This window comes from Pan troglodytes, chromosome 11 (genome assembly GCF_028858775.2).
Source record: "Pan troglodytes isolate AG18354 chromosome 11, NHGRI_mPanTro3-v2.0_pri, whole genome shotgun sequence".
NCBI classification, from domain to species: Eukaryota; Metazoa; Chordata; class Mammalia; order Primates; family Hominidae; genus Pan; species Pan troglodytes.
Genome location: NC_072409.2, coordinates 77,189,979 through 77,204,022, shown reverse-complemented (window position 1 = coordinate 77,204,022; position 14,044 = coordinate 77,189,979). Strand labels below are relative to the sequence as shown.

Sequence of the window (14,044 nt, the reverse complement as noted above, 5' to 3'; positions counted from 1 at the left end):
ATTCAGTCTTTAAAATTAAATATAATTTTAGCTATGAGTTTTTCAAAAATACCATTTGTTAGACTGAGGAAGTTATCGTCTATAATTAGTTTACTGAATTTAAACAAAAATTCATGAAAGGATGTTGGATTTTATCAAATGACTTTTCTGCATCAGTAGAGACTATCGTGTTTCTGTCCTTTATTCTAAGATATAGTATATTATATTAATTGATTTTCAGCTGTTAAAACAACTTTCCATTTCTGGAATCATTTCCACTTTGTCTTGATGTATAGTCATTTTTATATGTGACTGGATTTGCTTTGGTAATACTCTGTTCAGGGTTTTCACATCTATCTAGTTAAATGATATTGGTCTGTAGATTTAAAATATATATACTGGTATATCTATGTCTGGCTTTGGTATTAGGGAAATACTGACCTTACAGAATAAGTTGAAAAATGCTCCTTTCTCTTTTATTTTTTGGAAGAGTTTTGAAGAATTAATACTTCTTATTTAAATAGTTGATACATTTTTAAATAGTTGATATATTCTGATAGTTGATAGCATCAATTGTTTGAAACCATCTGGACCTGGGCTTTACTTTGTGTGGTATTTTAATATTATTAAGACATTCCTTTTATTGTTATATGCCAATTTATATTTTCTCCTCCTTCTTGAAACAGAAGTAGTAGTTTGTGTTAATTTTGTAGTTAGTGTCATCCTAGGAATTCGTCCATTTTATCTAAGTTACATAATTTTTTTCAACATACAGTTGTTTATATTCTCTTGCAATCCATGTTATTTCTGTAAGGTTGGTAGTAATATCACTCTTTCATATGTCATTCTAGTAATTTGAATCATCTCTTTTATTCTTGGTCAGTTGTACTAAAGGTTTGCCAATTTTGTTAACAATTTTAAAGGACTGACTTTTGGTTTGGTTAATTTTTTCTGTCACTTTTATATTATCCATTTGAGAAATTTCTCCTGTTTTATTTATTATTTCCTGTTTCTCCTTACATTAGATTTAGTTTGCTCTTCTTTTTTCAGTGTCTTAAGGTGACAGGTCAGGTTTTTTATTTGGGAACCATTTTCCTTTTTAAATATTGATGTTTACAGCTTTAAAGTTCCCTCTAAGCCCTGCTTTAGCTGTGTTACTATATGTTTTAGTAATGTTGTATTTTTGCTTTCATTTATCTCAAAACCTTTTCTAATTTCCCTTTTGATTTTGGAGTGTATAGTTTAATTTCCACATATTTGTGATATTCCACAATTTCTTTATGTTATTAATTTCATCTCATTGTGTTTTAAAAAGACCCTTCATATGATTTCAATCCTTTTAAATGTGTTGAGGCTTGATTTACAGGTAGCATGTTGTCTAACCTAGAATATGTTCCATGAACACTTGAGAAGAATATACATTCTGCTATTGTTAAGTGGTGTGTTCTACAGATGTGTGTTAGAATGATTGCGTTTTTATTTTTTTCAACTCTATTTTCTTGGTAATCTTCTGAGTAATTATTCTATCCTTTATTGAAAGTGAAGTATTGAATCCTCCAGGTTTTATTCCTGGGTTTTCTATTTCTCTTTTCAGTTCTGCCAGGTATTCTTTATGTAATTTGGGGCTATATTATTAACTGCATATAAGTTTGTAATTGTTATATCTTTTTGAGGGAATTAACTTTTTATCATTATAAAAGTTTCCCTATTTCTAGTAGCACCTTTTGTTTTAGAGTTTATTTTTTCTGGTATTAGTATAGTCCCTTTGGCTCTCTAGGGTTACTCTTTGCACGGTACATGTTTTCCCTTCTTTTATTTTCAACTAAATTACCCCTTTCAATCTAAATTGTATGTCCTTAGACAGCATATAGTTAAGATTTCTTTTGTTATCCATTCTGACAATATTTGTCTTTTGATTGGATTGCTCAATCGATGAACTTAATATTATTGATACAGTTAGATTTACATCTGCCATTTTCTTTTTCTTTTTCTATGTGTTTCATTTGTTTTCTTTTCACTTTCCTTCTGACTTATTATTTTGTGTTGGTGGATATTTTGGAGTGTAACATTTTAATTTCTTTCTTGATTTCACTATACTTTGGGGTAAAATATATATAATATATAATTTGCCACTTAACCATTTAAAATATGAAATTCAGTAGCATTAATTAAATTCACAATGTTGTGCAATTATCACCTCTTTTGATATCCAAAATTTTTCATCATCCCAAAATTAAACTGTATTCATTAAGCAATAACTCTCCATTGCCCCCTCATCTCAGCTGCTGGTATCCTTGAATCTACTTTGTCTCTACAAATTTGTCTACTGATATCTAGTAAACATGGAGTTATATAATATCTGCCCTCTTGGGTCTGGCTTATTTCACTTAGCATAATGTCTTCTATGTTAATTAATGTTGTATCATGTATCAGAAACTCATTCCTTTTAATGGCTGAACAATATACCATTATATGTGTACACTACATTTTTTAATCAATTCATGTGTTGACGGACACTTGTATTATTTCCACTATTGTGATTAGTGCTACTATGAACATTTGTATACAAGTATCTGCTTGAGTTCTTGTTTTCAATTGTTTTGGTTATATATGTAGAAGTGGAATTGCTGGGTTCGAAGGTAATTCTATGTTTAACTATTTTGAGTTAACTCTAAATCAATTTCTACAGTGGCTGTGGCATTTACTTTCCCACCAGTAACAAAAGAGAGTTCCAATTTCTCTAGGTTCTTGCCAAAACTTGTTATTTTCTGTTTTTTTATTTATTTATTTTTATAGTCAATCTAGTAGGTTTGAAGAGGCAGCTCATTATACTTTTCGTTTGCATTTCTTTAATAACTAATGATGTTGAGTATCATCTTTCCATGTGATTATTGACTCTTTGTATATCTTTTTGGAGAAATGTCTCATCAAGTCCTTTGTCCAATTAGACTTTTTGTTGTTAAGTTGTGGAAATTATTAACATATTCTAGATAGTGAACCTCCATCAGATACATAATTTGTAAATATTTTATCACATTCTGTGGATTGTCTTTTTACTCTCTTGATAGTGTTCTTTGATACACAGAAGTTGTTAATTTTGATAAAGTCCAAATAATCTATTTTTGTTGTTGTTGTTGCCCGTGCTTTTGGGGTGATTTTTAAAAAACCACTGCCAAATCCAAGATCATGAAGATCTGCCTATATGTCTTCTAAAAATTTTATAGTTTTAGCTTTTAGATTTAAAACTTTGATTCATTTTGAGTTAATTTTGGTAAGGGTCTAACTTCAATCTTTGCATGTGAACATCCACTTTTCCTACCTTTATGTTGAATAGACTGTTACTTCCCTACTGAATGATCTTGACAAAGACTATCTTAAACATCAATTGACTGTATGTATGTAGGTTTATTTCTGGCCTCTCAGCTCTATTCCATTGATTTATAGGTTTATCCTCATTCAGTGCCACATTGTTTCGAATAATGTAGTTTATAGTAAGTTTTGAAGTCAAGAAGGGTGAATCCTCCAACTTTGTTCTTTTGTAAAATTGTTTTGCTTATTCTGGGCTTTTTCAAATTTTATTTAAATATTGATAGGGGCTTTTTCATTTGTATAAAAAGCGCTTTGGGGATTCTAATAAGAATTAGATTGAATCTGCTGGGGTTGTATTGTCATTTTAATAATCTCAAGTTTTCCAATTCATGAATATGGAATGTCTTTCCATCTATTTAGTTCTTTCTTTAATCTCTTTCAACAACGTTTTATAGTTTTCAATGTCTAAGTCTTTCACCTTCTCGGTTAAGTTTATTCCTAAGTTTTTTATTCTTTTTGATGATATTGCAAATGGAATTGTTTCCTTAATCTCACTTTCAGATTTTTCATTGATAGTGTAGAGAAATACAACCAAATTTTTGGTGTTAATTTTGTATCCTGCAACTTTGCTGAATTTATTTATTTTCTCTTAGCTTTTATTTTCTGAAGAGTTTTCTACATATAAGATAAGGTAATCTGAGAGAGAGATAAGCCCTTCTGTTGAAATTTGGATGCCTTTTGTTTCTTCTTCTTGCTTAATGACTTTAGCTGGAACTTCCAGTACTATGATAAATAGAGGTGGTAAAACTGGGCATACTTGTTGTGTTTCTTATTTTACGGAAGAAGCTTTCACCATTGAGTATGATGTTAGTTGCAGGTTTTTCATATATGGCCTTTATCATATTGAGAAAGTTCTCTTCTATTCCTAGTTTATTGAGTGTTTTTGTTTTTCAATCATGAAAGGTTAATGGAGTTTGTTAAATTTTTTTTTTCAGCAACAATTAGGATAATCATGTTTTTTTCCCCTCTCATTCTATTAATCTTGTGTAATACGTTGACTGATTTTCATTTGTTGAACCACTCCTGAAATCCTGGGATAAATCCTACTAGGTTTTGGTATATAGGCCTTTTAATATACTTCACGACAATGTTTTATTTTCTTTAGTGATTGCTCTAAGCTTGCATTATATATATCTTGTCAAAAATCTGCTTCAGGTTTACACTAACTTAATACAAGTGAGATTTAGAAAAGTTATTTCTACATAGCTCTATTTCTTCTCTTTTGGAACTATTTTTATGCATACCAAACCCATTATTATTTTATATAATTTGTTCTCTTTTTAAAAAATCTGAGAAAAGAAAAAAGATCAAGTAAATATTTATAGACTTTGTCTATAAACTCTCTTATTTACCATTTCTAGTTCTCTTTCTTTGTTCCTCTGACTCATGTTACCATTTGGTGTTATTCCTTATTTCAGTACAGCCTTGCTGCCATCTGTCTCCTCTGTGCTGTTTTTTTGTAATATATTTCTATAGGCCCAACAATGAAAATATATACATTATATATTTGTATATTCTCTATTATAGTTTTATACATTGCTTTTTAAAATAGTTAAGCACTGAAAGGGGTAAGAAATATGACATTATACTTTCTTTTATAATTACCTGCACACTTACCTTTATTAGTGCTATTTGTTTTTTGTGTATAGATTCAGATTATTGTCTGGGTTATATCCCTTCAACCTGAAGGAACGTTCTTTGTTATTTCCTCTAATGCAGGCTAATAGCAGTGAATTCTCTGCTTTTTGTAAGTAGGGATATATTTACTATCTTTTTTAATTTTTAGTTTTTATGAATACCTAATAGTTGTACGTATTTATGGGGTAGAGGTAATATTTTGATACAACCAAACAATGTGTAATGATCAAATCAGGGTAACTGAGATATCCATCACCTTAAACATTTATCATTTCTTTTTGTTAGGAACATTCCAGTTCCACTCTTCTAGTTATTTTGAAATATACAATAAATTATTGTTAACTACAGTCATCCTGTGCTACTGAACATGAAAGATGGTTGTGCTGGGTGTAAGTTTCTTCATGACAATGGTTTTCTTTCATCTCTTTGAATATGTTATCTCACTGTCCTTTGGCCTCCATTCTTTCAGATTAGAAGTTAGCTGTTGATCCTGGCGTTTCCTTGTATATATGATTTTTCTCTTACTGCTTTTAAAATTTCCTTCTTGACTTTGGCTTTCAAAGTTTTTAATAAGATGTGTCTGGATATAAACTTCTTTGTGTCATCTGTATTTCACTGAGCTTCTGTATCTTAGATTAATGATTTTTATTAATTTGGGGATGTCTTCAACCATTATTTTTCAAATATTTTTTTCTGATCCTTCCTCTCTCTTCTGGTATTTTCAATTACGTTTATGTTGGTGTGCTTAGTTATGTCTGATATTTCTCTGATGATCTTTTTTTTCATTATTATTTCTCTGTATTCTTCAGGATACATAATCTCTATTGATCTTGCTTCAAGTTTGCTGATTCTTTTTTCTTTTCTCTGTTAAACTTCCCTGGCTTAATTCATTACTCTCTTGGAGTTATCAACATTCTCTTAATTGCTTACTGCCAATATCTTCATACCACTATGCTTAAACTTATCCATGCTCTGTTCCAAATAGAGATCAGTTCACTTGGGGAGGGCTACCAAGCTGTGTATTTTCATGGCCTCCCTCTACCTCTTGGTTAAATGTGCCTCACTGCTCTGAAGCTGTGGAGAGTGAGAGTGGCCTGCTCCTTTGTAGTAAAACCTCTGCTTACAAGTAGGGCACAGGGTGGGAAAGGTAACTTCTTGCCTTGCCTCTCCTGGTGGAGAAACTGTTCCTTACAAGTAAGCTGGAGTGAGGGCAATTGGGACACAGGATTTTCCAGCTGCCACACCTGAAGACCTTATGTCCTGGAATGAGGAGTTGGTGTAGGAAGGAAACCCCAGACTTCTCAGCTGTTTCTGCGTGGACAGAGCTTCTGTCCTACAAAACTGGGGATGACAAGAAATGCTGGCACCCAATCTTGGGGTAATGCAGTATCTCTGGAGTAGGACCTGGGTAGAGAGGAAACCTTTGGCTTCTTGGCTATATCCATATAGAGTGGAGCTTCCGTCATACTGAGCTAGGGATGGGGAGGTGCAGGGAGAGGGTCTTGGCTTAAATGCCTCAAACTCTCACTGTTATTACTGATTAATAAATGTTTCTTCATTTGATGTGTTTCCTTAGGACATTTTCTAAAGACTTTCAATAGTTGTTTTTTAAAATAATAATTTTTACTAGTTATGCCTGTTTCGTATGAGAGAGGGTTTACAGAGCTCCTTATGTGGCCAGCCTGGAAATGCCAGAGTACCAGGTTTTTTATTTGAATGTTACCTCTTTAAAAATCTATTTGCTTTGCAGGAAGCATGAAACAGAGCTCCTGAAGTAACTACAGAAAAGGTGATTTGAAGACCAACCCTCCTTCAAGGTCAGAATTTAGAAATGTTCTTTTATGCCAAAGATGTTTCTCAAATTTACTGTCTGGATAGAAAGGCTAATCCAAAGTGGTATCTACAGTATTCTGAGAGAGAAAAGTTGAAGGGCTTTCAGCTTCTCTTAAAACACTTTATGAAAGGTTGATATTTTAATTTTATATCAAGTTAATTCCAAAAATGTGTTTAGTACACACATACACATACACACACCCCCAAATATATCTGTAAATAAAAAGAAAATGTTGGGTGATGATCACTGTCTTGGAATACTACTCCACTCTTTCCATTTCCATAAAATATAAAGAATTTACTGAAAATCCAGATCATTCTTATTAGATTATGTAATCTATCTATAACATATGCCCCAGCCACTGGAGGACCATTTTCCATTTACTTACCATATAATGTCTATCCTTAAGAAAATTTTGGGTTATAAAATAACATTCAAATTGCACTTAGCAAATGTGGATTGGGAATGATTTAGAAATCAGCACTTGTGCTCATGAAGGAGTGGTTACTTCTGATGTTGGCTTGAGATATAAAAAGGGCTCTGTATTTGCACCAGAGCTATGAGATTTGTTAGCACAGAGATCTTCAGGACTAATAAAAGACATATGCAAGACCTTTTGAAAATTTAAATGACTTCTAGATAATGAATCCTCAAAATTCTTTTGAAAGTCACACAATTTTATAGTGATTAAAGCCTGTTTTGCTGCTAAAAATAGTAAGTATAACAGCCCAGAGACACTTAAAAACACAATTACATTTTAGCTCTGATGATTCAATATTGTAAGAGGTTTCATAAAAGTATTATAAATATATTAAATAAGTCAGTACAGAGTATTAACACTAAAATCAGTCCCTTTTTCCTTTTCTTTTTTTTTTCCCCCAAGACGGAGTCTCACTCTGTCGCCCAGGAGTGAGTGCAGTGGTGCGATCTCGACTCACTGCAACCTCTGCCTCCTGGGTTCAAGCAATTCTCCTGCCTCAGCCTCCCGAGTAGCTGGGATGCCCGGCTAATTTTTGTATTTTTAGTAAAGATGAGGTTTCACCATGTTGGCCAGGCTGGTCTTGAATTCCTGACCTCGTGATCCGCCTGCCTTGGCCTCCCAAAGAGCTGGGATTACAGGCATGAGCCACCACGCCCAGCCCTTTTCTTTTGAAAACATGATTGTACCTGAGCAGAAGCTGTGTGATACCCCACTGCACTCCTCTAAGAAGAGTCAAACATCATAGAGCAAAGTGTTTGAGTGATCCTGTTAATGACTGTCAATATTTAAATATTATTTTCCCCTTCTAGTTATTATGCTTGTTTTATAAGAAAAGACATTTCTATAAAGGCCTTTTGAATCACTTAAAGTCACTGTCACAAGGGACAATGGGTAAGACGATTGCTCAAGCCTAGGAGTTCAAGTCCGGCCTGGGCAACAGAGAGGCTTGAATAGCAATACGTTGTCTCTAAAAATTAAAAACAAAAATAAGAATGATGCTTTACTGATGTTAAAATTAGAACAGTACAAGGACAGAGTTTTGAAAACCAAATTATTTCGAGAGGATTAGCATTGAACAGATGCTAGGGGTAACCCAGAGATCTTCTAAATAAGAAACCCAGAGAGGACTGACAGCCTTAAGTTTTCAAAAACAGTCATATCCCTTCTAAATTCAATAGAGAAATTTGGTACAGAAATTATTCCATTTCAAATAATTCAATCTTATCCTCTCTTTATAATATCAAATGCCAGAAGCATTCTTCATATTTAACTTTCATGTACTTTCCCTATAACCTGCTCCTTGGTCACACTTACCGTTGGAGCAGAACGGCCCATCATAGGCTGAGAAGGCACAGTCACAGGTGACCCCCCTGCGTTTCTCTCTGCATCTCCCTCCATTGCGACACAAGTGTCCATAGGTGCTGCAGTGTCCTGCACACCCTGGCTCCACTCCTGGCGTCACTGTGGCTCTTTCTTCCAGATCCAGGGCCACCCCGTTCAACTGCAGAGACCGAATGCATCCTAGAAAGCCTCTCTGTCTGGTGGCCGTTCCACCTACAACGGAAACACTGCAAATAGAAATGTGTTCCTTGGTATTTTATTCAGGATTTTATGTCCATGTCAAACTCAGGCCTTATGGAGAGTGGCAATAATCACAATGTGTCAAAAAATTTTGTGAACATACACAATTTTGAAAATGTAACTGTTATGAGATATGAAGCTTTAAATGACATTGAATAAAACATTTATTTACATAACTTTCAAACATGGTGAGTCTGGCAAATAGTCCTTCTAAAAACATTTCCTTAACTTCAGGTAAGAAAGAATTTCACTTTGGTTCCTTTACAAAGAACAAAATACATAATATAAACCATATCAAACACTATTTTACTTTCTTTATGAATAAGAATATGCATTCATCAAACATTATTTTAATTTCTTTATGGATAAGAATGTGCATTATAATGGTTAGGTATGAACTTCCAAATTTTTCACAATAATAAAAATATATATGGATAAATTTCTTACTTGGATGGACTCTAAAAATAAAGTGTGAAAGGAAATGGAGAAGCAAAGGAGGGGAAGTTGGAAGGGGTGACACCGTACCCCAGGATCTCCTCCTCTCAGAGGGCACAGTGCTAAACAGTAATTGAATACTGCATGCATGTACATTTTGTCATGTCAAACTTGAATGCTGAAGAAACCATTTAGAGAGGTTTACAACACCTGTGTAGTGACAAACACCATTATGAAGGCGACAATTCTCAATGTTAGGAGCATGGAAATTACCTAGAGTTTCTGGAAAATGCAGAGTTTTTAGCCTCCTCCCAGAGATTCCAATTCAGTGGGCCTAAGGTGGGGGCCCCAAATCTGAACTATCAATCAGCTTTGTGGGTGATTCTGAAGCCAGTGATTCATCCACCGCAATGAATGCTGATTCTAGGTGAATTTTATGCTAATTGTATTTCTAGGCATTCCCTTAAATAATCTCCAAGATTACAAGTGAGAAAATCAAGTTCTTGGTTTGACCCCTCCGTGTAGTCCTCCTTTCCAGTAGTTTGATGGTTTCATGTCCTTTGAAAAAGCCTCACTGCACCTTAATAGAAGAGCTAACCACGCCTGAAGCTAGGTTTTAGAAGTCATGGTATAACACCCCATCCACATCCACATACATACGTGGGTTCACGTGTAGCATTTAGTACCTGGAAGTTGTATCTACCCTTCCCTGTAAATTAGGTTGGATGATAATTTGTGATTTAGTCCAGTTTTAATTAGATTGCATCCTTATTCGCTTTAAAACACTTAAGAAATGAACAAGTGAGAGCTTTAATCTGTGTAGCTCCTAAGTTAGAATAGTTTCAAAAGCAATATAGCAAAATATATTTTTCCCAAGGGGAAAAATAAACAACAGTGATAAAACAGTAAGTAAGCAAACTAAAGGAAAGACTTCCAGAGCTATCACCTTTAAATAAATGCAGTGCAAGAACAGATGAGCCAGACCGGGTTATAAACAAGGAGCCTATGATGAGAGAGCCCCAGAAGTGAGAACACCAGCGAGGAAAACCGGGAGTGGGCTCCTGGAAGCCTGGCCCCGGGGGAGGTGCGCAGTGCTGCTTCCAATCAGCGGGTATCCTGCGATCTGGTTTTGAGTGGACCCTGGAGGACTTCTGTCCCAATTACAAGCTCTCTAACTCCACCGAGAAGTGAAACTGAAGGAATGGATAAAAATGTCTAATGATCTCACTAATGTGTTGATAAAATATAGCTGTCACATATGCCAAACCTCTGCAATGTGAATGGTTCAAGTTTGGGGGTCGGCTATCCTGGGATCCCTCTCACTAGCTGGTTATTCCACCTCTCTGAGGTTTGGCTATCTCATCTGTAAACAGATGACAATACCTAAACATTGATACCTAAACACTGAGATACTGCAGGGCCCGGTAGCTCGCACCTGTAATCCCAGCACTTTGAGAGGCTGAGGTGGGTGGATCACCAGGTCAAGAGATCACGACCATCCTGGCCAACATGGTAAAACCGTGTCTCTATTAAAAATACAAAAATTAGCCAGGCGTGGTGGCACCTGCGCCTGTAATCCCAGCTACTCAGGAGGCTGAGGCAGGAGAATCGCTTGAACCCGGCAGGTGGAGGTTTCAGTGGGCTGAGATTGCACCACTGCACTCCAGCCTGGGCGACACAGTGAGACTCTGTCTGAAAACAAAAACAAAAACAAAAACACAAACAAACAAAAAAAGAAATGTCAAATAAGAAGCACACAGCAAGCTCCTGGAACCTACCAGGTTATCAGCAAATAGTACCAATAAGCAGTAGTTGTTGTTGTTGGCAACTGTTGCTCTCAGTACATCACAGTTCTTATTTTCTTTTGGTCCCTCTCTGGACTCACACTAAATTCAGTTATAAACCACCAGCACTCACCGATGAAGAGCTGGCTGTTGAGCTGTAAACGAACGTGCCCATCAGCAGGGGCAGGCTGCATCTTCTGAGGAAGCTGATCAACTTGAAGAGACGCTCCTTTAACATTTCTCTCTGCCCTCACGTGGTGCCACTGATTGTCATTAAAGGGAGTGGGTGACTGCACCGTGACCTCACAAGGTCCATTCCCCACATCGAAGGAAAAGGTCACTTCTGTGGGAGCTAGAAATATTAGATATGAATATTGCTCAAGCAAATTCACAGAAAATTGAGTCTTGTGCAGACACAGGAAAACATGAAGGCATGCTCAGGATGGAAGGAGATAATGACAGCGATGCAGAAAAACGAGACTGTGAGTTGGGGTGGGGGCAGAATAAATCTGTATCCTGGAGGAAAACAGAATGGATTTTAACATATTTATCCTCAGAGTTCACAATTCAACCTTGTTAAGTCCTAAATAGTAGAGATATGTACCCATAGCTGGACTACCCATAGCTATGTACCCATAGCTAGAATACCAAATAGTATTTGTTTTTGAGGTTTCAGTAATTTTATTTACAAACGGCTCAAAGTCTCATCTAATTCTATAAACACTGAATGTAAATTTTGACAGTCATAAATTAAGCTTTGGGTACGTAAAAAACAATATGTCTGGTCAAATATTTTTGGAATTCAGTAAACAATGTGATGAGTTTGGTTTAAAGCTCTGGCTCTGCTGTTCTGTACTCTAGGGAAGGCATGACATTTTAATGGATTATTACGTGCTTCATGCTTCATTGTTTTATTTTCTCTTAAAAATGATTACTGGCTGGGTGTGGCAGTTCACACCTGTAATCCCAGCACTTTGGGAACCCGAGGCAGGCGGATCACTTGAGGCCAGGAGTTGAAGACCAGCCTGGTCAACATGGCAAAACCCCACCTCTACCAAAAATACAAAAATTAGCTGGGCATGGTGGTGCGTGCCTATAGTCCCAGCTACTCAGGAGACTGAGGCAGGAGAATTGCTTGAACCCAGGAGGCTGAGGTTGCAGTGAGCCAAGATAATGCCACTGCACTCCAGCATGAGTGACACAGCAAAATCCTCTCTCCCTCTCTCAAAAACAAAAAATTACCTAAAATCATAGAAGTTTAGTGTTTTATAATGAAATAGAATCACAAAGTAAGAATGAAATACTAACATTTTGTTGAATTAAAGCTTTTATTGCTAAATAATGGGTACCCTGTGACTTGTCCAGAGTGGCCAGCTTACCCCGCAGCTCAATCCTGATGAAGTCTGTGATCCCCAGGTTCTCCATAAACACCCCGGAGGAAACTGTGGTCTTAAAAAAGAAGCACACGTCAGCAGTGAGTTCTCCGTGGAAAGCAGGGAAATGAAGGTATGAAGTCTCAGTGTTGAAGGAAGCTGAATTCCAAAATGACTCTGTTTACAATAGAGAAAACGACAAAAGGAAAAAAAGTCATGAAACAAAAATAACAGCTGCATTTGATACTTACAGGATTATGACTGCTAAATACATTAATAGAATGTATATGAGCTTTCACTGGGGGTTCTGAGCATCCATGTCATATACTGATGACATCAAGAGCTAAATGGTGATTACGTTGAGGATTGGAATTCTGTGTTCAGAGAAGGCCAAACAAAAGCGAAGCAAAAGCAATGAGACCAGTCGGGATCGCGCAGCAACACAGTAGGGACAGGGTCAAGTTCAGAATCACCTCAAAGGTACGACCAACAGAACTTACTGAAGAACTCGGTAAGATGTGAGAAGAAGGGTGGAGTCTGAGGTGACTTTGGGGTTTTTGGTCTAACTGGGAGGGGAAATAATTCTAAAGAAGCAGGTTCGAGCAGCAGCTCAGTTTGGGACATGTTTCATTTGAGATATCTATTAGGCATCCAAGTGGAGATTTGAAGGAGGTAGTTGGATAAATGACTCCAGAAGCCAGAACACAGACTCTTGCTTTCCTTCCTACACACACACACACACACACACACACACACACACACACACACACACACACACACACTGTCTTAATTCCTTTCATGGCAAGAACAATCAAGAACAAGAAGAAGCTTATTTGTTCCCTTCTGTCCAAAACCCATCACAGGACTGCACATCACATGTATTACTCAGGCCTCTTTAGTGTCCTTCATTCTGGTACAGTGTGTGAGTCTTTTCTTATCTTTTGTGTACTTTTGACTTTTTGGTATTTTTCAGTTGACTTGCAGAATGTTCCTCAACTTGGATTTGTCTGACATACTCATGATTGGATTCATGTTGTGCATTTTTGTCAAAAATACCACAGAAGGGCTGCTGTGTTCTCCTCAGTGTGTCGCAGCAGCAGGCAGCAATGCTGATCAGCCCATCACTGGTCCTGTTAGTTTCAACTGCCTTGTAAAGTGGCATTTGTCCAGTTTCTCCAACATGAAGTTATTATTTTTCTCTTTGTAATTCATGTATTTTTGACACTTTAAGGTTACAGAAACACAATTTTACCCAGTTTAAAATTTTTTCATCCAATGGTTTTACAATATATTGATGGCTCCTGATTGAATTTTTATTCTGATGGCTGCCAATGGTGATTTTCTAAGCTCTGTCATTCCTTCCACATTAATTGGTTGACATGCCTCCGTTAGAAATAGCTTTTCTCGGCTAGGCACAGTGGCTCACGCCTGTAATCCCAGCACTTTGGGAGGCCAAGGCGGGCGGATCATGAGGTCAGGAGATCCAGACCATCCTGGCTAACACGGTGAAACCCCGTCTCTACTAAAAATACAAAAAATTAGCCAGGCATGGTGGTGGGTGCCTGTAGTC

The 14,044-nt window shown here is 36.3% G+C and overlaps 1 protein-coding gene across 15 annotated transcripts in view; it reads right to left on the bottom strand.

Moving 5' to 3' along the window:
• Positions 1–14,044, bottom strand: part of CNTNAP3 (contactin associated protein-like 3) — a 237,260-nt gene that overhangs the window by 22,154 nt on the left and 201,062 nt on the right. For all 15 annotated transcript variants that reach the window (XM_054658845.2, XM_054658840.2, XM_054658842.2 and 12 more), the window contains 3 exons: positions 12,481–12,651; positions 11,235–11,453; positions 8,616–8,855 (listed from right to left, as the gene is read on the bottom strand). In XM_054658845.2, coding sequence (XP_054514820.1) covers positions 8,616–8,855; positions 11,235–11,453; positions 12,481–12,651 — 630 coding nt within the window. The remainder of the gene's footprint in view (positions 1–8,615; positions 8,856–11,234; positions 11,454–12,480; positions 12,652–14,044) is intronic.